This window comes from Nannospalax galili, unplaced genomic scaffold (assembly GCF_000622305.1).
Source record: "Nannospalax galili isolate Female #2095 unplaced genomic scaffold, S.galili_v1.0 scaffold17, whole genome shotgun sequence".
Lineage (NCBI taxonomy): Eukaryota > Metazoa > Chordata > Mammalia > Rodentia > Spalacidae > Nannospalax > Nannospalax galili.
The window spans coordinates 3,451,211-3,478,275 of NW_008342276.1; the positions used below are offsets into that span (position 1 = coordinate 3,451,211).

Genomic DNA, 27,065 nt, shown 5'->3' on the forward strand with positions numbered 1-27,065 from the left:
GCGGAGGACAGAAGAGGCCATCAGATCCCCTGGAACTGGAGTTACAGACAGTTGTTAACTGCCATGTGGGTCCTGGGATTCGAACCTGGGTCTTCTGCAAGAACAACCAGTGTTCTTAACAGCTGAGCCATCTCTCCAGCCCTAAGGCTGCCTTTGTTTGACTTATGTGAATGATCACATCTTAATTAGCACCTTGGCAGCAGTCTTTACATGGATTCTTTATTTGGTTAAAAGTCATTTAAACTTGACTTGCAGAAATAGCTAGTAGTGCTAACAGCATCGATCGTCATTTCTCTTTGACCAGCATGGAGACTAAGGCACAGCTATTCCTGAGGACAGGGTTGATGATAATCTAGAATTAAAAGGGCCCATATAGAACTCATTTTTGGCCTCTTGTTTTACAAATAAGGAAACAAGAGACCAGAAATATCAAATGGTGAGTTACTAGGAAAGAAATAACAGAGATCCCATGAGGTTGAGCTGTCTTTCAAATTGGAGCATTGCATTTGCCCAATGAGGAGGCATTTCCTTCCTTTAGGGGCTCTTCTCTGTGTTGTGGCTACAGGATCCTAGGGATGCAGATGCTGTGAGGCAGGCCCTGCTTCTGTACTGTTTACCACTGACTAATCATCCCCCTGCATATTATGTAGCAGGCACATAAGATTTTGGTGAATGACTATTTTGTTTGAATAGGCATTTTTAGAACTAGATCTGGTGACATTTGGCATCTAGTCCAGACACAGGAAATAATGTATCACCCATATACCAGTCTTCACTGTAAATTACATGGGTTATGGAGAAAGAACTCAGAAAATTACTTAAGGCTAGGGGTGGTGAAGGTTCCCAATCCAGCTCCTGAAACAGGTTGGAAGAGGGCTGAGTAACCTTGGTCTTGGTGACATTAATGTTGAACCCTTACTAGATGTGATTCCAGAGAAGGCTGAAGCTCTTACCTAATTTCTAAACCTACCCTTCCTAAAATTTGTTCATTATCCATATTTTTGAAATACACATACAATATCTCTAAATGAGCCCATGTGTATAGCTGAAGGCTATATAACAAGAAACAGTGTCAGACAGGAGAAACTTCCCTTTGAGTTGTTGGCTAGGTAGTCCAAGACACGCCAAATTTACACAGGCTGTTGCCACAGTCCTTCATTGCCTCCCAGAACTTGAAGACCCTATTGCTGAAGACAGGTCATACTTTGGACACAAGATTTGGGGCAATGGAGCTGGAACTGACTTGGAAAATCTCTGCTTCTTACTAGCTGCTCTTTTCAAACTGTCTCCATTCCGCTACCAGCTGGGACAAGTAAGCTACTGTTGAGTCAGGTGCTGTATCCTTCAGGTGCTTCGGGTAGAAATGAGGTCAGTGATCATCGAAGAAGACATTACTGATTCCTGGTTTAAGGCAAGTTGCCTGAAGAAAGGAATGAGCAGTTGGAGCTGAGCGACACTGGATGGCAGTAGCTTAATTTTCCCTGGTTACAGCTGATCAGGTTCTGTAACTGTCCTTTTCTTACACGATCATTACAATTTTTGGTATAAGTGAAAATGATTTCCTTCTCTTAAGAGGGGAAATAAAGGTTTGTGAGCTGCCATGCCGCATGTCAAGGTGAAAAGCCCAGTAGGAACATGAACTCTGTTTTAGTAACTCAAAGCTGTTTGTTCCTCCATTTTCTAAGGACACGGGTTCAAGGCAGGGAAAGGCTGTTTCTTCCTCTCGGCTCTCCTGTAGGGGCTGATGTAGGTTGGCTGCTGAGTGGGCTGAAAGCTGGCCTCCAGAAGCTGTCCACTGCTTCTATGGTCCAAAGAACTGCTGATTCAAAGAAAGGAAAACCGTAAACCCTACTCTTAGTCTGCTGCAGTTTAGTTCTTTGGCTTTTCAAACACATAATATTTTACTCTCAGCTTCAAGAAACTGTTGAAGTTGAAATTCCAATTAACCTTAGCAGTAAGTGCTGTAACTACAATGGAGTATATATTCTTGTGAAATGAGAACAAACCTCAAATGTTACTGGAACTTGCTGATACCACCCACTTATTCAGACTGGAAATACAGGGAAGAAGTGCAGGTTTTAAGGTAATAGGACATTTTATTATTACAAACCGTTTTTATTAACTGTGGTTCCCCCAACCTCTCATTTTATGTTTACATTCATGCATATGATATATGTATGGATACTTCTATGTGCATATGCATGTATGTAGGACATATATTTATACATGTATATGTGTCTATGAATACATGTTTATTTATATTATATTTTTTCTTGTTCCTTAAAAATATCATTTAAGACCAAATTAGGCATTGAGTAGAAGGAGCTGCTTCCTTGAATTAAATATACCACTAGTAAAAATTCCAATGTGTCTAGACAAATCACAAATAAAATCTAGTTCTAAGTGTGGATGCATATAGAATTTCATGGGTTCCTGGTACTTAGGTAGGACTTGTGGAGAAAAGACGTATTTTTCCTTCTGTGGTACTTTACTTTTAAGAGACTATTGTCTCTTGGTAAAAACCAGATAGTACTTTCCAGCCCCTTCAGATCTTATTCTGAAATTCTAATGAAAAATTTTGAGACATCAATTAATGAATATGGTTTGAGTTTCTACAATAGGTCTGTCTGGACCTCATTAGGCAGGCAAGGGGTATAAACCCAAAGCAAGAGCATCTTACTCTGGAGGCATTTAGGGCTACTGACTGAAGGACAGACACCAGCCTAACCATTCTAATCCTTGCTGCTAGGCTAATATATCACAGTGTTCTTTCCACAGTCTTCCTCTAATCAGCCATACCAGTCTGAATTGACAGATAAGATGAAGCCCATTGACCACATTTGAATGGATCTGTGAGAAGCTGAAGACTAGAGTAGGAATTACAAGTATGGACTTTTAGGGAAGAGAGCTACACTGGTTTCTAGTGATGAGTTTTCTGCCAAGAGGAAGGTTTCACGTGTCATACTATGGTATGGCTAGAGCTTGGAGAGCCTGAGGGAAACGGAGTAAAGAAAGTGACAAGGAAAGGTGTAGATAAACGACATTGAGCTGATGAGCATGGAATGAAATGAGGGTTGGTCTCAGGCATGGAGAGTCAGATTGTATTCCAATCATGGGGGAGTTTCCTTCAGAAACTTCTTCTATTATAGAATATTCCCATTCAGAAATACTAAGGATGGGGGAAATGAGGGTTTCTGGCCTATAGATGCCCTAAAGTAAGTTGCATCACTTTCTGAAGATGTGTGACTGATGCATAGCTTTCATGTCAAGAAAACGGGTAAAGGTGAATTCAAACATCTGCCCAAATTTCCTTCCACTCCTAAATGGAGTGCTTTACAGAGAGTCTCTGCATTCTTTATGAGCAACCTTGATGGCCACTCTCTACTCCTTGGTAATGACAAAAATAAACTCCCAGGTTTCTTGTATTTTTAAGAGCCACATGAAAAAAAGCCCAACTCTTTGCTTCTTAGAGTTTGGGTGTATACCCAGCTTGAGACAGAACTAGCTGAAATAACCTCATTACTTTCCTTCAAACAGAACGACTATACATTTTCACACCAAATTGGACAAGAATCAGCATATCCTGTGTTGAACATCTGCACAATTAGATTGACAAGTGAGTGATTCTGATTGCTTGATACAGTCCTGTTCCCTTCAATCTTCCTCTTTGAGGAATACAAAATATTCTCTCTTACTTTTTCTACCTAGACAGGAACATCAAGTGTGACTGGAAATGATAGTATCAAACTGTCCTGCGCTTGGCAGGAGAGGCATGTGTATACTCTGGATGTTTATTTTCTAGGAACTGGGACATATAAGAAAGTTCTAAGCATAGCAGATAAAATTTCTTCTATTTTTGGATATGACATGATACAAGATAGACAAATGATCTAGTTACAGTGCCTTCCGATTCTCCATTAGGTGTGGTCATACACTCTAACATCCATACAGGTTACTCCTGGATCCCCTAACTTGATTTCTCTGCTCTTAGCCATGTTTAAGAATAGCCACAGTCACTGCACTCTGGCTTGTAAATCTATTTTATTCATATTTTACAGTGGACAGTCCATAAATGTCCTGGTATCACCATGCATATTTTGGTAAGGCTAGAATTTTTTTTTCTTATAAAAGAAGTAAATGGGGCTGGAGAGATGGCTCAGCAGTTAAGAGCACTGACAGCTCTTGCAGACAACCAGGGTTTGATTCTTAGCACCCACATGATGACTAACAACTGTCCATAACTTCAGTTCCAGGGGATCTGATGCCCTCTCCTAACCTCTGTGGGTACTGCATAACATGGGTGTACCCAGCTACATGCAGGCATTACACTCCTACACATAAAATCCTAGCACCCACATGGCAGCTAACAACTGTCTGTAACTCCAGTCCCAGGGGATCTGACAGCCTCTTCTGACCTCCGCTGGCATTACACAACACAAGTGCACTTACCTACATGCAGGCAATACACACATACACATAAAATTAAAAATAACAATAAAAATTAAAAAATAAGTAAGATATTTTAAAAAGAGGCAAATAGAAAGGACAGATAATCTGTTTCAGTTTTACAATTTATTCTGAATAATGAAATAAGAATGTAAAAATAAAGAATCAATGTTATTTTCTCATGTCACTGTGTCATCAATCGACTTCCTTTAAAAAAAAAAAAAAAAAACACCTCACTCTTGAGAGTTGACCTTCTTTAATGGTATGATGTTAGATAGGCTGACCAGGCACCAGTGGGTGAACTCACACCAAGGAACATTATAGGGACTCAAACTTGATTCTATAGGTTAACATATATGACAGAATGCATTGAATCATATGCACTATAGAACCAGATGGCACTATAAGAGGGATGCAGCTAGGGGAAGAGTTCTAATTATGATCAAACTGTATTTTATTAAATTTTCAAAAATTCAGTAAGAAACCGCTCACTGCCATCTTGAGAATAAGAAACCATCACATGGATGGGCACTTGGAAGCATGCCCTGCTTCTGATAACACAATGTAGTAGAAATGGATACAGGCTTGGGAGAGAACAGGGCTCATTTCCAACAGCAGACCTGTCACATCTGGGACACTCTGTGCACTGGACCTGGCCCAGTGCCTGGCACACAGTGAGCAAATAGGGATCAGTACCTATTTTTCATATAAAAGCTGGGACCTCTAAGAATCCTTCTTTGATACTTAAGCAGAGACTTTTCACAGCTGGCTATAAATCCGAGGTTCCTGAGTCTGCTTTGGGGGTGGGGGGTAGTCATACATTAGAGAGCCGAATTGCTCCCTTCTCTCTGAGATGAAGGTAGGGATGGCATTTCTTTGGTTTTGTTGGGGCCTGTCCATAGCTGAGTGCAGCTATTTCCTGTTTCGCAGCGAGCTCCCTTTCTTCTTGCCCCTGAAACTCATCCAATCTTCTTATTCTTTCCAGCATCTTAAAAAGAAATAATGAAGGCCAACACTACCACTCCCTGACTCTTGAGATGAGAACACTTCCTTCTGTTTCCCCCAAGGCAATGTGTCACAAGTTGGCAGGGCACCCCAGTCTCCTTTTAACTGGGAAGCCAGTTTGGTGGGACCAGGAAGCCCTGAAGATGAAGGTGACTGGTTAAGGGAGGTAGAAATCAGGAGCATCGGCTGAATTTCTGTCTCTTTTTCAACACCTAATCACCAGTGTAGTCAGGCAGATACTGTTCAGAATGGAGGCAAGCTTTGGAGAAGCCAGACTATGATACATATGAACTATAGTTTACATAGTTTACTATGACACATATTAACCTCAATTGTCTCTATTGTAAATCAAAATTTAGTTTCTTTCAAGGGAGGGCAGGGAAGTATGAGGAGGGAGGTATGTTCAACAAATAATATGTACATGTATGAAAACTGAAACCAATAACTGAAAAAAAGGATAAACTGTACATTTTGTTTGGTTAAAAAAAATGGAGATTTCATTTTGGCAACTCTCCAGTCTCTAACTTACTATTCTCATGTGATACTTTCTTAATTTTAAATATTCTTACCATGTGGTACTTTAAAATAATTAGTAAAACTAATTAGAAAAAGATTTGGTTTCTCTCCTGGGAATTCATCTGAAACCACAGATCTCTGTCCATCATGTTGAAAACAGGCAGGAAGGTACCCCGCCCTCCGATCCCTGCAAACCTCACTCAAGCCTTTACTCTGGCATTAATGATTTGGATAACCCTACATATGTTTTCTCAAACCAAGTTGTTTGAAGAACTAATTGAATGACATACACAAGGCATTCTGTGCCTGGAATATAGAATATAAGAAACACTCAGCAACCCTACTTAGAACCAAGAACCTGACTCAGGAGGAATGCTCTTTAAAGCAACAGCAATGAAAAATGAGGAGGCAGAGCAAAGAGCTAAGCAACACAAAAGGAAATAGTTTATTGATGACGACAGTTGTGATAGTGCGGGAGTTAGAGGGAAACTGTGGACTTGGCATTCATCATCTCTGCCTCCTGACAGGAACACCTGGTGTGTAGTGCTTGCTAACCTGCATAACCCATGGCATCAGTTTGTTACAAAGAGCAAACAAAGAGGAGACTAAGGGAAAGGGGACACTTATGAGGCACCTTTCCAGGGGTTTTTCTGATTGTTTGATGCTTTGATTTTCTGTGGTCATAGTTTACTTTATGTTTGTTCCGTGTTGCCCTAGAGAGATCCTGGCAAAATGTGAATGGTCATGAATTAGCCGGTGGGTGGGCTCTCAAGAACCTGTTGGTTCTTGTAGGCTGAATAGTCATCTTTTTTTTTACCCACACTTAACCTAATATTGGTCCACAACAATAGAAAAGGGACATATAAAACCTCCCCTTTTATGGGTAAATTTAATCCCCTGGTTTTGAGGAAAAAAAAAAAAAAGTTGCCGTTGGAAAAAAAGAACATTGTCATAAGATGCCATGGGCTGTCCTGATGACCCATCATGTGCATCTGAAACGTAGTAAAACTTTTGTCATAAAAATTAGCTGAAGAAATATTGGCAACTGCCTACTGCTAGGAAAGGAAGAACTGATCTTCCTAAAACAAGGGACTCTAGATAGGCTGACTAGACCTCAGTGGATGGACTTGTACTAGGAAATATCTGGGGACATTGACCTCACACAGTGGGCCTTAACATGGATGACAGAGTATACGGCTCCAGTGGGGGAGCTATGGGAGGTGTGGGGACAGGGGTATAAAGATGATTAAGATTGTTTGAAATATTATGCATGAAATACATAAAAAACAAAAATAAATTAAGAAACAACAACAAAAGGAATACTAAGTGATGATAAGAGTAGCTAGCAACTATGGTAGTAGACTATACTAGATTAAAACATTATAAACCTTACCTATAACAATCAAAACAATGCGATAGGTAGTTTATCATTCCTGTTTTACAAATGTAAAAACTGCAGCTCAGAGGCATTCAAGTCAAATGCCAAAGCTCACAGTGTCTAGGGCAGATGGAGTAGAACCAGGCCCACAGTGATAGATAACAACACAGGGTTTCTGTTCACCATCCCCTGTACAAACACCAGTGAAAATTTCCAGAAAGCCAGATCCTTCTAGAGTCATGAAAATTCTCATTTTGAGTAATTCAGAGTGTCTTTCCACATCAACTTTTTTTTTCCTTTCTGGAATTGAAGCTTGTAACCACTGGAGTCCAGGATGTTAAGGCAGTGATTTCAGAGTTCTTGAAGACCATCATAAACTATAATTAGTTTACAATAATTAGCAAGAAACAAATACTTTATACTTTATAAAAAGCATCCATTCACTTAAAATGATTTTTAATTTTATAATGACTAGTATATAATTATAGCAGAAACAGAGCTATTTAGCTAGAAAAAAATAACTTCAAAGATGAGAGAGCTCATTTAGTGTTTATTTGCTCCAGGGTTCTAATTACTTTGAAAACTACCAAAACTTCATATACGATTACAAACAGCATTCAGAAATGGGCTTTGAGGGAAGTTGAGCCAATCCTTTATTTTTAAAATCTCCACGAACATGAGGGAAATAAGTAATAGGTGGTAAATACCAGGTGCACGTTTACATGATGTCATTATTACTTTCCTACTTTGCCATCCGTTCAGATCTCCCATGCTAGAAAAATAAAAAAATAATACTGAATCCCTGGTCATTTCTGAAATGAGACCAACAAAACGAGGCCAGTGAGGAACAATAAACACATTATTGCTTTTCTGTTATAGATTAGCAAATCCTGGTAGCTTCAATTTGGTTTCATTACATTTCCAATATGTGCTTGCATCAATCCATCTTCTTTTCTTCCCATAGTTAAGATTTATGCACTTTATTAATCACCTCATGACAGTCATGTTGGCCATTTCATTTAACAGAGTAAACCAGTCAAACTCCATCAGACTTCTGGGGATGTCACACTGCAAGCTTTGGATTCTTAGCAACTTGAATTACTTTTGCCAATATGAGATTCTCAGAGTGATCCATTGCAGAGCCATCTAATATATTGCAACTGGCTCTGTTCTTTTCCTAATTGATAGGTTAAAAGACAGACAACCTCAAGATCAAGTCAATGTTCCCTGAAAGAACCTTAGCATGTAGATTCTTTGGTAGTAGCCATTCAAAGTGGTAGGGAGTTAAATCTGCTTTCCGTATGTAATGTGAAGGATAGGAAGGGTCTATGCAGTATTTAGTAATTCTACTTTCTCCAAGTGCTTTGGTAAACAACAGCACCTTGCTGTGTATTTACTGCATGTCTAGGCAGTAGGTGGTCTAAGCATGATGCTGGCACAAAGGACTAGTTATTTGTGCTGGTTGCTCAGCCTATAAGATGCTAAATGGAATCTGGGATGCCAACTCTGCACTTAACTTGCTTTATTTGTCCTAATTCTAGTCAGTCTCTCTCTCTCTCTCTCTCTCTCTCTCTCTCTCTCTCTCTCTCTCTCTCTCCCATCTCTCCCCCCTGCTGATTTCTACTCCCTGAAAGAATGTAGTTCTAAACTTAAGGCAGTCTCAAATAATTTTCAACTACCTTTATTTAGTCTGCATCAGCATTTTTGAGTTACCTGCCTGCCTGTTCCCTTTAATATACTAAGAATAGAGAGTTGGATTCCTAGAATAGTTATAATAGGAAAGAAGGAAACATTCAAATTATTCATTTAAGAGAGTTATCTTTTAAGCCTTTTTTGTCTTGCCTGTTTCTATGATCAAACTGAAGAGTTTGGGGGAGGCTTTTCACACTGAAGAACTCAAATAAGGAAGAGTCACTGACTTAGTAAACTTACCAAGGATCAGTTAAGTAGAAATAATAACCCTTGCATAGCAGCATGACACATGGGACCAAAAATAAAAAATGATCAATTTGATATTAAGAAAATTTAATGAGAATTTCAGAGAGGAAAATGTGTTATTGCAGTGCTATTTCTTTGGTCTTTCAACAGCAGTCACAGTCCCCAAATCTTGGAAATAAGGACATTCAAAACTCCTCAGTGTCACATGTTTACAGAGTGGCAGTGCAATTTAACAAATAGAACACTAGACTAGAAGCTCAGGGGCCTGTATGATGGCCTTGATCTTATACCAAACTGCAACGCCTTGGCCATTAAACCCACCAGATAACTGGAGAGTGGGAGAGACAGTGCTTAACAACCAGTTGTTCTCAAAACCTAACAAGTCCAGGTTTACCTGCAGTACATTAAATTAGCTGAATGAGGTGATACTGCTTCTATCTAAAGGGTTCAGTGTTCTCTTTTGAAGGTTCTTCCTATTTAGTGGAAATAAAGCTAATTACTACTTAATCAGTACAAATTATAAAGGACATTTTCCAAGTTTACAGGGAAAAAAAGTAAGTTTTAAATGAAAGCTTGGAGCAAATAGTTTAGAAATGGTTTCACAAAAACCTTAACTCACGATGTCTGCGACTACAAAAGTAGGAAAATCAGTTGTTTAGTGTTCTTTCCAGTGTCTTTTGAATTTGGGTGTAGAACTCTTTTTATTTACTAAAGTTATGGATATATGACTGTTCCACTTCAATTTTATATATTCCTGCAGAGAGAGCATTTTAAGCAAGCCAACCTCCCAATTTTCTTGGCTTGCTCCTCGCTTCACTGACCTAATTATTTTAATAAGCAGCTTAACTGAAATGCTGGCTTACATTTATATTTCAATTTAATTGTGTAGAGTCCCCAGCACAATGAAATTCTTAAAAGTCTTTTCCTATTTGTGATAGAGTTCCACTGTGTTTGTTACAGAGACATTGACAAATAGTGTAATGTCACTTTACGCACATCTTTTTTGTTTCCTTTTCATTCTTAGGCTAATACAACACACACACACACACACACACACACTCTCTCTCTCTCTCTCTCTCTACTCCTAAAATGCTATTCTTTGACCTTTTAAAGGAAGAGAGACAGTCCCATCTAGGCCTACAGGAAAGCCACGTCTGATGAATGTATGTGAAAAACCAGCAGTTACTGGGTTCAGCTTATAAATAGCCTAGGATGCCCAGGTTCTCTCATCCTGTTTGTTCCCATCATTTAGTGAACAGTTTTTTTTTAATTTTTTTTTTAAGGAAGTGGAAAAAACAATGACATGGAAAGTCACTTATTAATCACAGTCCCTGGGGAATGGAAAACAGAATTCCCCTTCTGGTCTAATTATTCTTTGGTATCTTTAATGAAACCAAATCAGGAGAGTTTCCAGCAGCTGGCTGATGTTTCAGAGGTCTGGTGTCCTGTGAGTCCTTAGCTCAGACAGGAAATAGTTATTAACATCCTGGAATTTCTCTATCTTCATTCATCACTATTTACTTCCCAGACAAATCTTTGTCATTTTTCTAGCATTACAGGAAAGTGCTAGGAGCATCTAGATCTATGTAAACTGTAGTGTGTTTTCCTTGCTTCAAACTATGAGGGGCGTCTTTGGACGGGGGAGCAGGCCTACATGGGACCAATGACACTTGGCTGACAATGTGTTAAGCACTCACAATGGGTCCTAAGCAAGCTCATGCTGCACCTGACAAAAGTAGATACACATGTCTCCTCTCATCTGTGCTTCTGAACTTGTGTCTCCACAAAAATGCTACAGGGTGATACTTTAAAAACTCAGTACCATGGCTCTGCATAACTGACAGCCTGCCAGAATCAACAGATTTTGGTAAATCAAGCAAAACACATGTTGGATCAAAAACTTTTGCGTTCAGGACTGGGGATGTAGCTCAGGGGGTAGAGGACTTATTTAGCATGCACAAGGCTTCAGTTCAATCTTCAACACCTGCCCTCATACACACACCCCTCACACAAACACACATGAACAACAACAAAAAATCTGTGTTCATAGACAACCCCCTCCCCTCAACTCTCTCAGTTCATCACTATTATTCAGCCAGGCTAGATTTTTATCTTCACCCTATTAAAAAAAAAAAAAAAAAGAAACAACCCCAAAACCAAGCCTTGCAAATCAGGCTGATTTCATTTCCTTCATGCTGTGTTGGAAGCTCAGCTGTATTCATCAGCAGCCCTAAGACCTCACAGAGAGCAGAACCTGGATGAATGTTTCTCAATACCTGGGGGATTTTCCAACCTTGTTGCCTTCATTTTACACACAAGGTACTGAAATTTAGAGCAGGCAAATATTTGGGAAAGACCAAGTGCTTAGGTTATGGGTTGTTCATGCAGCATGCAGTCAACTCTGGTGACTCGAGTTAACTGTAAGAAATGTCACCTTGAAAGTTAGCTTCCAGTGAGCCAGAAAGTGTTTGCTCTTCTCACATTCATCATAGCAAAGGATAGCATTAATCAATATCTGTGATTGAGAGGTGATATATAAAATTGAAAACAGAAAATAGACATTGCTTCATATTTGATGTTAAGAACATGATTTTCCTCAGTGATTATTTGTCTTCTAGAAAATTGTGTCTTATTTAGGATTCTGATGGCAAGTAAGTTCTTCTTCTTTTTTTTTTTTAAATAACACTTTGGTGAAAATTGGAGCCAGATGTATGCTGTTGGATGGCAGCTGTAGATGTGAAATGCCAAATACTCTCAATATAGTTAGCTCAAGGGTCTTAATGTGATGTTCTCTACCCTGTGGCTCAAAGCCTATTCATGTGAGCAATCAAATTTTCTTCACAAACATGCTGTTGGTAAATCTCGGTCCTTGTGGCTAGATACAATGTGACATGGAGAGGAGGGAGGGACATGGGGTGCTAAGAGGAAAAAATGTAGTATTCCCTAACAAGTCTTCAGACAGAGTCTGTCTACTGGACTACTGTCACATATGACATGGGCACTGAAGGCATATCTCAAAAGCAGCAAAGAAATTCACTCTAAAGTAAAGACTTAGCATGATTCACTCAACAGACATGGACCCTGATTTGGGGTATCTTTGTTTTCCAACCACAGAACAGCCAACTTGTAATGTCAGGCATATTTACCTGTCAGAATAGGGAAGACACTTACTCAGCAATGAGGCATGACATGACATCCAGGGACATATGCAGGGAGCCTGCTATGCCACCTAGGACAAAAATTCTTCCTTCCAGACTGATAGCCAGGAATGCCATTTTCTTGTTCGTTGAGTGCAAATCTTTTCCTTTCTACGCCAAAGCTCTGGAGCCTACCAGTACTCTTCACCTTCCCCTGAGCTGAGCATGCTGAAAAGATTGACATGGGTTTTGCAAACATGATCAACTTAGGCATGGGCGATTATTGGCAAATGGAACATAAAGTTAATTGCTTCACCAGTGGAAGAAGAGCTTTGCTGGCTTTCTTCATTGGCAGACCTGGGTCTGCTTCATGCACTCTGAAGCTCAGCAGAAATTACCAGTAGTTACATGTCAGAAGGACTCATTTTTGAAAGGTTTTACCCAATGTGGCATTAATAATTTATGGACAGGCCAAATATATAAAACCATAGTGTATGAGGTACCCAGTGGTGGCATAAGTGGGAACCTACCTTAACAAAAGTGAAAAGATAAAGAAAATAATTAAAATACAAGGAGGTAAAATATCTTGCATTTATTATAAATTATCAGAAAATAAAAAAGAATCATGTAAGGTCCTGCAACCAAAAGTGATTTTGTACTTTTTACTGTATGCTGCTTGCTGGCCATCAAGTGGGACCTGAGGGACATTAATCGGACTAAAAGGAACCTTCATTAATAGTTTAGACTCATCTAGTTATAGAAGGATGAGCTCCATTCAGTTCTGCTGAGTGTACTGTCAACAGAACTGTCAGCAAAGTTTGGAATGCAGGAACTCTATTATATAACGATACACAGCAGTACAAGGGAAAAGTCAGGTTTAGTTTGCAGTGCTGGCAGTTAGGAAGAAGAAAACTATTTTTTAACTTGAAAATTGGGGAAACAGTATATGCAAGTCATCTAGATAGAAAAGGAGTGGAATGTGTCCGTTTTTGGCATACTGATTTACTCAGGCTTCACCATCAATTAGCTACAACACAATATGAAATAAAAAGAGAATTGGATTCCTCTAATCAGTACAATTACAAGGGCAAAGCTCTAAATTGTTGCTTTGTTGCTTGAGCTACAAATTATTGCTGAATGGATATTTTATGCATTCATTTAATTTTTGTATTTATATACTTTTCTCATAGCCACAGAAAAATGCTGTCTCACATACATACAGAGAAATTCAATATGTATAAATTACATATTTCTTAATCATTCAAAATCTGAGATGCTCTTAAGATTTGAACTAACCAATACCATACTCACTTGAAAATGGAATCATGGCCAAACAGAACATTCAAACTCCAAATATCAATGGATAATAAAGATGCATTATTCTACAGAAGAAAGTATCAGATGCTGGAGACTCAATTTAGTTCTTTAAGTTCACAGCAACTTTTGTTAAATAAAGCACTGGTGAGAGAACATACATTACTTCTTAGTACACAGGGGATTGCTTAAGAAGAGCAATGGCAATCCTAGCTGTCACTTAGTAAATGTTCACTGAGCAGTTCACACTGGGGTGGGCACTAAGAAAAGCCAGCTCCTAGCAATTCAAAATATAGGAAATAGGAGGAAAGGAGTATAGGAAATGACCAACACTTAATGCTTTTTCTATGTCATGCATTCAGCAAGGAATCATGCATGAAGAATTGTCAATAAACCTACCAGGTAGGTTTACAAAGCTCACGCAACTGGCAGAAGGGCCGAGGATCAGTGGGATCATTGCATAGCAAAGAGTTTAAGGACCTCTCCAGCTTCACATCACCTCTTCTCTGCCCTTCCACATGCCTGTATGTTCTTGGTTTCTCCAGTGCACAATGGTTCCAATTATGTTTACTTGAACTTCTGTCCAGAAGGTTCCCTTTGTCTTTAAATATAGTTCAAGTATCTCCTCCTCAGAAAAACTACACTGTTGAACCTTTGGGTCAGATAAGCCTCTGTCATATGACTAGTATGTACCAAAATCTGTATTTCCTACTTATGTATAGAAATCTTTGCATAACACATTTTTCTCCTTCCTCAATAGACTGCAAATTTCTTGAGGACTCGCCATTCATATATAGTGCTCTTATGCACCTCCAGCACTCAAGTTCAGAGCACAGAGTACATGCTCAGTAGCCACTGGTAGAGAGGAAGGCTTAGCTATTCTTTACAAGAGGCAAGATTACAGCAAAGTTTGCCAGTCTTTCCACTACGCCATTCTACCTCTAGGTAAGTACATGTGTCATGTGTAGAATTAGAAAGCACTTGCCATCTTGTGTTATCTTACACTGTAAGATAAGTATAGTCTTGATGCCCAACTGTTAAGAGTTGGTTCACTCATTCATTCATTCATTTCTTCATCATCTATTCAACAATTTTTAAACCACCTAATTTGTGTTAGGCACTATTCTAGGTACCTGAGATACAACAGGCTATAAAACAAACATAGATCTTTAAAATGGATGCCATTCTAGACCAAAATATGCTAGTTCATAATCTTGATCCTTCACTTTTGATGGTGTGATGTTTTATGTTGATTGCCAACTTGATAGACTATAAAATCACTTTGGAGACAAATCTCTGGGCAAATCTATGAGGGATTTTATAGATTACATTAACTGAGGTGAGAAGATCTACCCGAACTACCAACCAAATAAAAAAGAGCAAACAGCTGAACACTCATGACTGTTGCTTCCTGGCACCACCGTACCTTCCCTACCACAGTTGAGTATGTCTCCTGGAACAAAAATAAGAAACCCTTCCATCCTTAAGTTGCTTTCGTCAGGCATTTTGCCATAACAATAGGAGAAGCAATCACTAAAGATAGGTTCCTGCTATGTAGCCCAGGTTGGCTTCATACCTGTGATAATCCTGCCCCAGCCTCCTGAGAGTTGGAATTACCAAAGTATTCTACTATGCCCACCCTTTATCCAATTTCGAGAAGTGTCTGGTATATATGGAAAGTAAGGCTGTAGGGCCTGCTGACCTGCAGACTAATGGACAACTGTTAATAAATATATACCTTAAATATGAATGTCACTTTTTTTTTTCAAGACAACCAGCTAGCCTGGAATTCCTTGCTATATTGACAAGGCTGTCCTTGATCTTGCAGAGGTCCACCTGTCCCTGTCTCTAGAGGGCTGGGATTAAAGGTGTGCACCACCATACCTAGTTGGAATGTCTTTTTGACAACAGCTTTCATGGCTGTTTTATGTACCCAGACAGGAATCCAAGGTTATTACCATGTATTTGCTATGTAACTTGGCAATGTAGCTGATCTTAAGAATACCCAAAAGAATGGCATTAAGGTTTGATGATCACTGAAGAACAAGAGCTATGCAAGTCTTTAAGTTCATATAATTATATAAACACACTGGCTTCTAATCTTACAGGGATAGCATAAATTACATATACAAGCTTTGGAATGTTTACTTAAAAAGGCAAAAAAAGAAATACAAATGACAGTAAACAAGATACAAGTATAATTTGATTTTATCACTAAAATAAAGCAAACTAAAATGTATTCATAGTTATGAAGACTAAAAGGAAAGACTGACCAAGTCTGAAGAGACTTTTACAGTATAAGATCTGTTACATACTCATGATAGGAGAGTCCGTTTTAATAAGCTTTCAGAAGAACCATTTGGTTAAATGACTATGCACTATAGATTCTTTAAAATGTTCATGTCCACATTTATGTTTTAGGAAGAAATTAATTCTTTTTAAAAATTGTTATTTATTTTTTTCAGATAGACATTTGACTTTAATGACAAAGTAGGAGAAAATAATTTAGCCCAAACCAAAAATTAACAGAAAATGCTTTTTATAGATGTGTATAGAAGTTAGGACTGATTTGTCTATTTTAAGGGTGAGGGGACAAAGGAGGTAAATGTTTTAGCTTCCATGAACATTTACTGTGAAGGTTCCAGATGAGATCGCAAACTAGCTTATTATTTTTTGTTTTATATGTATGAGTATATTGTCTGCATGCAGGTAAGTGCACCCATGTTGTGCAATGCCCATAGAGGTCAGTTCCCTGGAACTGGAGTTACAGAGGGTTGTTAGCTGCCACATGGGTGCTGGGAATCAAACCCAGGTCCTCTGCAAGGGCAGTCAGTGTTCTGAACCACTGAGCAATCTCTCCAGCCTAGAAATGAAATAATTCTTATATTTATCTCTGGTAAACATACTACATAAATATAAAAAGACAAATGTAGATTCATAACAGAAAACAGAATTTGTCTGCTCATCAGTGACCTGATTTCTAAATGTAACACTTTTAAGTATTTCCTGCTATTTCTTGTAGTATTTGCCTCTGTTTGTTCATATATTTTGATCAATGAAGTTACTTGTTAAGAGCCAACCATACCAATATTATCAGGTATATTCAGAGATTTAAGTATAAATATGTTCATTACATTGTTATTTATAATAACAAAGGAACTGGTAGCAACACTTACTTGAGATGTTTGATAAATGATAATCCAAATGAAAAACAGAATATTAAGCAAACAGATATATTTAATAAATGACAATGAGTAAATAAACAAGTTACACAAGTACATAATAGAATATAGATGGATTATGTTTAGATAGTGAGTGTTAATAAAGATGTTTTCTTAGTGTGCCTACTTGACTTTAAAATTCTCTTTAATAAACATATTTGCTTAAAATCAGAAGTATGAACACTGTTTTAATGTGTGATGGGGTTATTTTTTTATGTTATCTTTGAACAGTAATCTCATGCAAGGTAATGTGAGGCACCATGGGAAAAGCATGCTTTAGTTAGGGATATTTGGGAAAAATGATGGCTTTTCATCCATTTCTTTTTGTGGGAGACAGCATTGGGGTCAATGATGTAGCATTGGCATGAGAGAAGAAAGATAGTTTGATTAGAGCTATTTTGATCATAAGATACTCTATTAGTTACTTTTCTGTTTCTGTGATAGAAACACTGACCAAAGCAATTTATAGAAGGAAGAATTTATTTGAGCTTACCGTTCCAAGAGGCAAGAGTTCATCATGGTGGGGAAGCATGGCGGCAGAGGTGGCTTGGGGGAGGAGTGGAAGCTAAGCTCTCACATTTTCAAGCAGGCACAGGAAGCAAGAGAGACTGGAGATCTGGCAAGGCTTAAGAACTCTCTAAGCCCACTCCCAGTGATGTGCTTCCTCCAGGACAGCCACATCTTTAAGACCTCCCAAAACAACACCACCAACTGGGGATACAATGTCCAAATACTTGGAGCCTATAGGGGACATTCTCATTCAAATCACAGATACATTGTGTGAAGTGATCTGGAGAAACCTGACAAATAAATGGGGTACAAGAGTATGGAAGATGGCAAGTCTCTAGCCAGGTAAGTAGTCAGATTCAGTGAGGTTGGTGGAGCAGGAAGGAGAGTATGCACATCTTACCCATCCAGAGTCAGCAGGTCAGATTTTACAAATGTTATACACAAGAACTGACTTAGTGTGCTATGAAAAAAGACATGAAGTTGGAAGAGAGACGTATTGGGGGAAATGGGGTAGATATGATCATATTTCATGATATTCATATATGGAAGTCTCAGGAATAAATAAAAATAAATACAGTATAATTGTTATACTCTATGGATTCAAACAAACATGAGTTGAAAATATATCCCTCCCAAAACCTCTCAAAACATTAAATATACTGAACATGTATGGACTTTCTTGCCACTATCTTCCAGACATTATAGTCTAACCAATGTTCACAAAGCATTTACATTGTATTAGGTATTATAAATAATCTAGAGATTTTAAAGTTTATGGGATGGAAGTTATATATTTATATATGTATACATATTACATAAGGGACATGAACAACTGTAGATTTTCATGTCCATAGAGTCCTACAATAAGTTCCCCATGGATACTGAGAGCAAATTGCTCTAATGACAGGGTTAAGAGTGGGAATCACCTGGCAGACTCTCTGCTGTCTACAAGACATGACTGATGAAAGATGTAGTCATTTCAGACCTAGTGGTCTTAGTTTCAAGATACCTAAGGGGAGTCAAGATAGGGTCAGCACTCTGCGGTGATTTTGTCAGCTTATTATGGTAGGGAAGAAACAGAGGAGGCAATGCAGGGCTGTAATAAAGACCTTCAAATGAGAGGAAAAGGACCTTAGTGTCATCCAACATGTGGCAAACAATGTGAGGGTAAAACTGTGCTGTGAATATAAGATACAGGGGTCCAAAGAGAAGGTGGTGGTGAAAGTACAGTGAACAATTACCAGATATGTACTAGGAAGATTAGAAGCTTTCAGAAGGATTAGGAAGAAAACTCCAACTCCCCCCAAACTCTGTGAACTGAAGACATATAGCTCTAGCTGCCCGGTAGTCATGGATACTTACAAGTTGCTTTGAAAGATCTGGTACTAGAGTCATTAAATGCTGCATATTAAAAGAAAGAGATGGTGCATTTGTTTATGGTGAGCATCTTCATAAACATACTGCCTTAACATTTCATGAATGATGTGAATCCTGCTGAAATGGCAATAGGTCATGATGGCCATACTTTATTTTTTAGCCATAAAAAAAAGTCACAGTTCTTGGATAAAATGATCCATAAAGGTGGACACAGAAGGAAAGTGAACGTTTTCCTCTTCTCCAGTATGGTGGTTTGAATGAGAATTTTTCCCAAAGGCTCCAAATATTTGGACATTTTGTCCCCAGAATGTTCCCAGCTGGTGGTGCTGTGTTGGAAGGTTTTAGGAGATGCAGCATTGCTGGAGAAAGCACATCTCCGGGGCAGGCTCTGAGAGCTCTTAAGCCTTGCCAGATTTCCAGTCGCTTTCTGATTCCTGTGCTGCTTGAAAATGTGAGCTCTTGGCTTGCTGCTCTGACCACCTCTGCTACTATGCCTCCCTCACCATTATGGGATCGAATCCCTTTGGAATCATAAGTCAAATATACTCCTCCTTCTATAAGTAGGCTTCATTATGCAACAGAAAAGTGACTAATGCATGTGTTTTCTGCACCTTGCAGACAGGACCGCTGTTACCCAGTCCATACATTATAGAGAAATTCTTCAGGTATAGGAATATCTCATTTACATCATAAGGCTGTCACAAAGAAAACAACTTAGAAGGTGACAGTAAAAATTGAGAATTTTTAAGGAGTCTAAACTAAGACTAAAATAAGTATATAAATGCATAGATGCTAGAATTTTGTAAAACTGTCCATATTTTCTAGCACTATGTGTTTGGGTGCTTTTTTTCCCCCTGTAATGAATTGAAAGGGCAGAAGACCAGAGAAAGAAAATTTGAACCTGTATCTTATCCATGGAAGCCAGAGAAGAATTTGGATGTCTTCCAAGGAACAGGAGCAAACTCTCTTGCTTGTTCATTTCCCCTCAGTTTCTCAGGTCATATGTAGTTATGTGAACTGCAGCATCCTGTTGTGAACGGCAGGATTTATTCAATTGCACACGAGCTCATTTATACTAAACTCATTGAGTGTCTGCTGTGTGACATTAGTTGATCTCAAAGCGCTTACAGCAGAGCTAGAGCAAACAAGACTAGAGTATATGAAGCATTTAAAAAAAGTAAAAGATGGTGTAATAAAGGAATAAATTGAATATAATTAAGTGCCTGTCTATATGGTGCCATGAGCAACACTTAATTAAATCTCAGCCACAATCCATGTTCTAGTTCTAAGAAAAGAAACTCCCACAATCTCACTTTTCACTGTAACTACTATCTGTAGTCCAGTCCAGTAATATAATTTAGCAATGGCTGTATTTCCATGCTGAAAAGGGAAATCTATTATTCTTGAAGCGTACATGTGCACTAAAATATCTGCTTAGTTTTCAGGGGAGGGAAGGCAGATTAAATTGCATTTAGTGATTGATTCATCAAGTTTAATACTTCTGGGAAAGAGATACCATCGGTTCATAAAGTCCAGAGAGAAAAACCCAAGACATCAGTAAGACCAATCCTTCACTTTCAGGTGGAACAGAACCTTTGACCTTAACCAAAAAGTTGTGATGAAAATTTGTTATCTTTTCTTCCTGCAGCTATGGAATCAAAGTACAGTAGAAATCTGGTTTAGGGAGCATTACGAAGCCATATGGCATGCTCACTAATACAACATGCCTGGAAGGAAACTAAGTGAACACATATGGCTTTACATTTAGAAATGAAGACTCATCCATCATCAAAGACTTGGAACTCTCACTGCCGTGACATTAAAAAGACGTTACAAGAGAGTATCTGTTTTCTTTTGTGTAGTGTCGTCATCAACACAGACAAGCAAGGAATGGACATGTGTGCATTTCCTCGACTTGATCTGGACTATGAATAGTCTTCAAAGGGATGGAAGGGCCTGAAGCCCCTCTTACATGTAATGCCGATCTTGTATCAGAGATGACTTATGTTATGTGGCCTTTGAAAGAATGAAACTTATGTATCCTGCCAAAGACATAACATTATTAGGGATTATTTTTTAAGAAAAAAAAAAAAAACCGCCAAGTATACGCAAGAGAAGTAGAAGAGAGTTCTACAGTAGAATCCTGTCCCAATCCCCCAAATACTGTCTGGTTTCCTTTTCCAGGAGGAAAGAACATCCATCTCCTCACTGTCTGATTAGAGGAAACATGACAAACTTGTTTAGGATTTCATGACCAACAGAAGTAGGAGAAACAAAATACTCCCAGGTCTTTGCTGCACGCAAGGCCTTCTTAGGATCTCAAAACCAAAGTTACTTTCTCTTCTAATTTTGACCTTTTCTATCTGGCAGATGTTGATTTTTTTTCCTTTGCCTGTGTTTCTAATGGAGCTTGAAATTAACATGACTTTTTTGTTTACCTCTTAATTTGTGTGCCGCCATCATCAATGTTGTCAGCATAGTTCTGGGAATAGGGTTTGTTTACTGCTTCTGTTGAGCAAGCAAATGGAGAGATGCAGAAATGAAAGTTCTGAGCATTCTGTTTCAGGGCAAATTCCTCTAGCCACTGCAGAAATAGTTTTTGCTAAGCAGCCAATACCTTCTGCTGTTATTGTATGTAAAAACCAGCAACCACTTTCAAGTGCTCATTCTTGATGGCATTTATGGTCTGCTAGGACACAGCCGACCATATTCCGACTCCCCTCTACTTTCTGACAACAGGTACACAGACATGGACCTCTTTCTTATTATCTTTGCCCTTTAGATCAGCCTTTGTGGTCTCACTGGGTTTCCTCCTTTTCTCCTACTTTTTGGGAGGTTAACTATTTCCAGTTCTTCAGACATTCCCTATATGGAGATGTGACTCAATTCACCTGGTTTTCTGATTTTGACTGTCTTTTCATTCTGTCACTTACTATGCTTCATGGTCATATCAAGTACAATCTGGGAAATAGGAGGGCAACATTTCTTTTAAAAAATAACTCTGTGTGTGTGTGTGTGTGTGTGTGTGTGTGTGTGTGTGTGTACAAAAAATAACTCTGTGTGTGTGTGTGTGTGTGTGTGTGTGCGCACACCATGGCACAATGTGAGGAGTTCAGAGAACAAATTCTGGGAGTTAGTTCTCTCCTTGGGCTCGAGGTCAGGTCATCATGTTTGCACAGCAAGTGCTTTTACCTGCTGAGCATTCTTACTCACCCTAGAGGTAATATTTCTTCCACCAGGAAGAAAGTGTATTTAAATGTTACAACAAATCTTAGAAACAGAATTTTTGCTTTACTTTTTAAGCCTCCATGGCCTATGAGCCCACTGTTGTGTCCATCAGTCACCTTCAATTGCTTCCATTCACCTTCTCCATAAAGAGTTTTCCAATCAGTAAATACATCTTAGAAGAACAGATACCTCTTTATTTTATGTGTTAAGTTTTAAAACATTTTTATTTTTAAAATTTATTGTTTTAACCCTTTAAAATGTACAGTTCAGTGGCATTAAGTGCATTTACAATGTTGTGCAATTATCACTGTACTCCCTCTTCCAGAGCCTTTTCATCATCCCAAACAGAAGTTCTGTGCCCAATAATAACTTTTCGTTGTCCTTTTCTGTAGCTTCCAGAATCTCTGCTCCACTGTCTTTTAAAAAAATATGTATTATATGTGCATGAGTATATTGCCTACATTTATGTAAATATACCCATGTGGTGCAGTGCCCATAGAAGTCAGAAGGGGGCACTGGATTCCCCTGGAACTGGAATTATGGATGGTTGTTAGCCATCATGTGGGTGCTGGGAACTGAACCCCGGTCCTCTGCAAGAGCATTCAGTGATCTTAACTGCTGTGCCATCTCTCCAGCCTACCACTTTCTGTCCTTATGAATATGCCCATTCAAAGAACTTCCTATAACTATAATCATACAATATTTGTCTGTCTGAGCTAAGTTTATTTCACTTAACACAACCTTTCAACATTTATTGACATTAAAATATGTATTCAAATTTCACTCTATTTTGTAGACATTTGGGTTGTTTCTACCTTTTAGCTACTGTGAATAATGATACATGCATTCTGTTGGAGTTGTTGCTTTCAGAAGGAGAACTCTTTTTGGATTTTTAAACATCTCATTTTTATCCAGAGATAATGTCCAACAGCAGCTTCTCATAGATGAGCATTCTATCCGTGTGCACAACTCTGGTTTTCGTTTTTTCGTCTGTGCTTTCAGATGCATGTTTTACCTCCCCTTGCTTCTGCTGATCCCATGCTCCCTTGGACCCAGCTAATATGAGGCACTGAAAGGAAACTCAGGTGCAGGGAGAGAAAAAGGAAAGCTTCTTCCTCTCTCATTTTGCTCTTTGGGTAGCATCTTTAGCAGTGACTATATTGCCTCTTGACTCCAACTATTCTACTAGAATGATCCACTAGATCCAAGTTCTGCTAGGCCGTCTGTCCTTCTAGGTCCTGCCTTTTTTTTTTTTGCCCCCTCTAGGTCCAGAGAAGGCATGGGGTTACTGATGTTGGTAATCTTGGGTTACCTCATTTTGAGGTTTTGGTTAACTTATCATTGCTTTGACAATTATCTGTATTAAGTTCCCTCTTTTAAAAAAACAACAAAAAGACAGGAATGGAATTTGTGCTCTTGACTGGAACCTCACTGGTGACTGTTCTATTGGAAACAGAAGACACAAAGTGTTTTAGCCCAGAGAAGGTGTAGCGGCAGCTCCCACCTGCCTGGAGTGCGTATCACCTGTCTTCTAGAACCGTTTTCTCAGATCCTGATTCTTGGCTTTGTTTGCAGTGTGGTATGGCCATGTCAGTGCGCTCCAGCTAAAGTGATATAATGAAATATGTTAAACTTTCCAAAGTTAGTAGTCCCATAGGTTCTCTGGAGTACCATGCTGGGACATAGGAATGTGGAGCATATTTTAGGCAAGGTAGGACCAAAAGCAAGAAGCCTGAGTCCTTGAGAACTCTGTGGAGTTGAATTGTCACTCTACCTTTACTCTCCCTACCCCTGCAATTTTACATGAGCAGCAAGTAAAACTCTCTTTTGTCTAAGCTGTTACTATTTTGAGTCTGTTTATTGCAGCCAAGGTGAATCCTAACCCATTCAGGATCCAAATCATGAGCTCTGTTTCTGTCCTCGACTGCTGATGAGTTTCCTTGTACCTTTCCTTAATTAAAGCCGGATGCTTCATCCTTGGATCATAGCCTAAATTTTGGTCTCCTCCTGTTTATACTACAGAACTGACCTATTCTCCTCTACAACGCTTTCAAAAGCTTTATCTCCTTCAACAGCCTTTGCTTTGCAGATTAAGTTTTCTCTGAAAGGGAAGAGGGGTAAAATTCAAGTTGATATCCAACCTAGAAAATGATTAAAGTCTGGATGTTAGGGAATTTTTAATTAAAAGCCTGGGAACATTGGTCCTCGGATATTAATAAAGTCAGTAAAATGGAGAATCAGTGTGACCTAACATCACAAGGCAGGCCATTAGTGTCTTGATCTGATGGCCTCTCTTCATGGAGCTGATGGGCTGTAACTGAACTTAATGACTACCAAGGAGAGATAAATCTCACCTAAGCTTTACCTAAGTGGACATCAATTAGAAATATGGACTTCTAGGATGGTGGTTCCCACACTTTATTGTGTGTGAAATCATTTGGGAGAGCTTGTCTGAAATGAAGATTCACACCCTTCTGCACTTGATTTAGTTGGGCTGGGGTTGGGGGCCAGGAATTATCTGTTGAAAAGGACTCCAGGTACCTCTCAAGTGCATGGTCTGTGGACCACACTATAAGAAACACTACTTTGGGGGAACTCATAAGTTGGCTACAAGTGAAAGAGCTGTCACCAGCTGGGGGTGAGATTAGAGAACATTGATTGATGTATTCCACACGGCAGGGGATCTGCAGACATTGTTCAGATAGTGTCTCACTTCATGCTTATAATAAACCTGCATAGTATTGGTACCTCTGTGTAATAGTGAGCAACTGGAGATTCACTTGCCTAAAGTTACAAAACAGTATGGGAGCTCTAGTAGTGTGTATTGTCTATTCTATTTATTGCTATGTGTGATGATTTTTTATATTATTTTTATTTTATGTGTATGAGTGTATTGCCTGCATGTATGTGAGTACACTAGTGTCGTGCAATTCTGCGGAGGTCAGAGGAGGGCTTCGGATTCCCCTGGAACTGAAGTTAAGGATGGTTCGTAGCTGCCATGTGGGTGCTGGGAATCGAAACCAGGTTCTCTTGCAAGAGCAGTCAGTGCTCTTAAGTGTTGAGCCATCTCTCCAGCCCCATGTGTGATGGTTTTAATGAGAATGTCCTCCATAGGCTACAAGTATTTAAACATTTTGTTCCCAGTTGGTGTTGCTGTTTTGGGAGGTCTTAAAGTTGTGGCTATGCTGGAGTAAGCACATCACTGGGGGCAGGCTTAGAGAGTTCTTAAGCCTTGCCAGATTTCAATTCACTCTCTTGCTTCCTGTGCCTGCCTGAAAATGTGAGATCTTAGCTTCCACTCCTCCTCCAGCCACCTCTGCTACCATGCCTCCCCACTGTGATGAACTCTTGCCCCTTTGGAACTGTAAGCTCAAATAAACTTTTCCTTCTATAAGTTCCCTTGGTCATGGTGTTTCTATCACAGCTTTTCCACTGGGCTCTGTGCTCCTAGACACTGACCTGTACAGAAAGTGTCATGGGTCATCTGCCTCCAGTTTCTGGTTTCTGGCTGGGTGAGGTCTGCCAACCTTAAGTGTTAGGAGATGATAGGAAGGAGAGATAGATAAGAGGGAGGTTAGGCTAGTAGTGCTTCTTCCTGCTCCACTCATTGCAAGCAGCCAGGATGGTCCCCTGAGCAAAGGTCACTACTCTATGTCTACATGTCTGTTTCCTTCCATGTTCCTATAAGTATTCCATTCAGCAACATAGATCATTAGCATTGTTTTTCCTCTCTACTAGGGTGAGGTAGTATGGTAACCCTTTTCCTGTTCTACAGCCTGTACATGACTTTGTAAACACAGTTATTTCTTCATGAAGCTTTCTAAATCCTTATTCTTGAGTGTTTCATCTCTTTCTTACCAGAAACTTGACTGATCAGGCTGCTTGATTTGAACCTTCTGTATGTCCTTTCCTATTCTTTCCTAACAATGCCTCAGTCCAGATGATCATTTTATCTGTCATTTCTCTACATTGATTGTTAAGTGGGATTGAGTATATATATCACATTTCAATTATAATGAAGAGGTGCTCAAGCCAAATAACTACATTTAAAGACTCTCTTGCAGCTAGGTTGTAGGTTGGGCCAGTTAGCTATATTCTTCCAAGATATTTGCATAAAAGAAACATGGTGGAGGCAGAACCTTTAAGACTAAGGTTTTGTTATGGCAGAGTCCCAGAACAATAAGAACTTCATGGGTATACAAAGGCAATTGCAATGATGATTTCCTGGTCTCAGGTTCACAGCTAAGATCATTTGTTATTGATAGCAATCATTTCCCTGCTACTTTCCTTTATCCCTAACTCCTTTTATCAAGGAAGAAAGCCTTTGCCCTTATAGGTCACATGGGGGGTCTTGTGCACCTGTCCTTGCTAGGATTCCAGCAGGGAGCTTGGATTTGCTCTAGTCCTTCTAACACCTTGTGATCATCTAATTTCCTATGTGTAAAATCACTTGAATGTTTTCATTTCTTGCATTTGATCCCTGAATGCTGTTTCTACCACACAGAAAGTTTATTAAGGGCAGGGTCTACATCTTTTTATGCTTGCATCCTCTTTGTCTAAAATAGCACCAATTTAGTAAAAAGACTTCAAAGCATCATGACATAAATATTAGACTACTCTACCAATACTCTAAATATTCTCATAAGTATTAACTCATTCAATTCTCATAGAACCTCCATGAAGTCAAGACAGTAATTCTAATTTTACAGATATAAAAGTGAGACTCAGTAATGTTTAGCAAATTTCTCAAAGTATATGATACAGTAACTAGAAGCTATTATCAGATTTGAAACCATGTCTACATTCTTCAAAATTATGGTTCTACTGTGGGGGGATATAGCTCTGTGGCAGAGTGCTTGATTAACATGCATGAAGTCCTAAGTTCAATCTCTGGTAGTGGCAATAAAAAATCCCTACAACCATCAAACTGATGATACACTGGCAATTCTCATGATAAAGGGATTTCAGAAGGAGAAATGTAGAAAAGACATTAGT

At 39.0% G+C, this 27,065-nt stretch overlaps 1 protein-coding gene across 2 annotated transcripts in view; it reads right to left on the reverse strand.

Annotated features, from left to right (window-relative positions):
* Samd12 (sterile alpha motif domain containing 12) overlaps positions 1-27,065 on the reverse strand; it is a 434,786-nt gene that overhangs the window by 101,420 nt on the left and 306,301 nt on the right. Inside the window, exon 5 of one of the 2 annotated variants that reach the window (XM_029565861.1) lies at positions 21,281-21,350. The exons of the other annotated variant lie outside the window; for it this stretch is intronic. Coding sequence (XP_029421721.1) covers positions 21,281-21,350 — 70 coding nt within the window. The remainder of the gene's footprint in view (positions 1-21,280; positions 21,351-27,065) is intronic. 2 annotated transcript variants of the gene reach the window in all.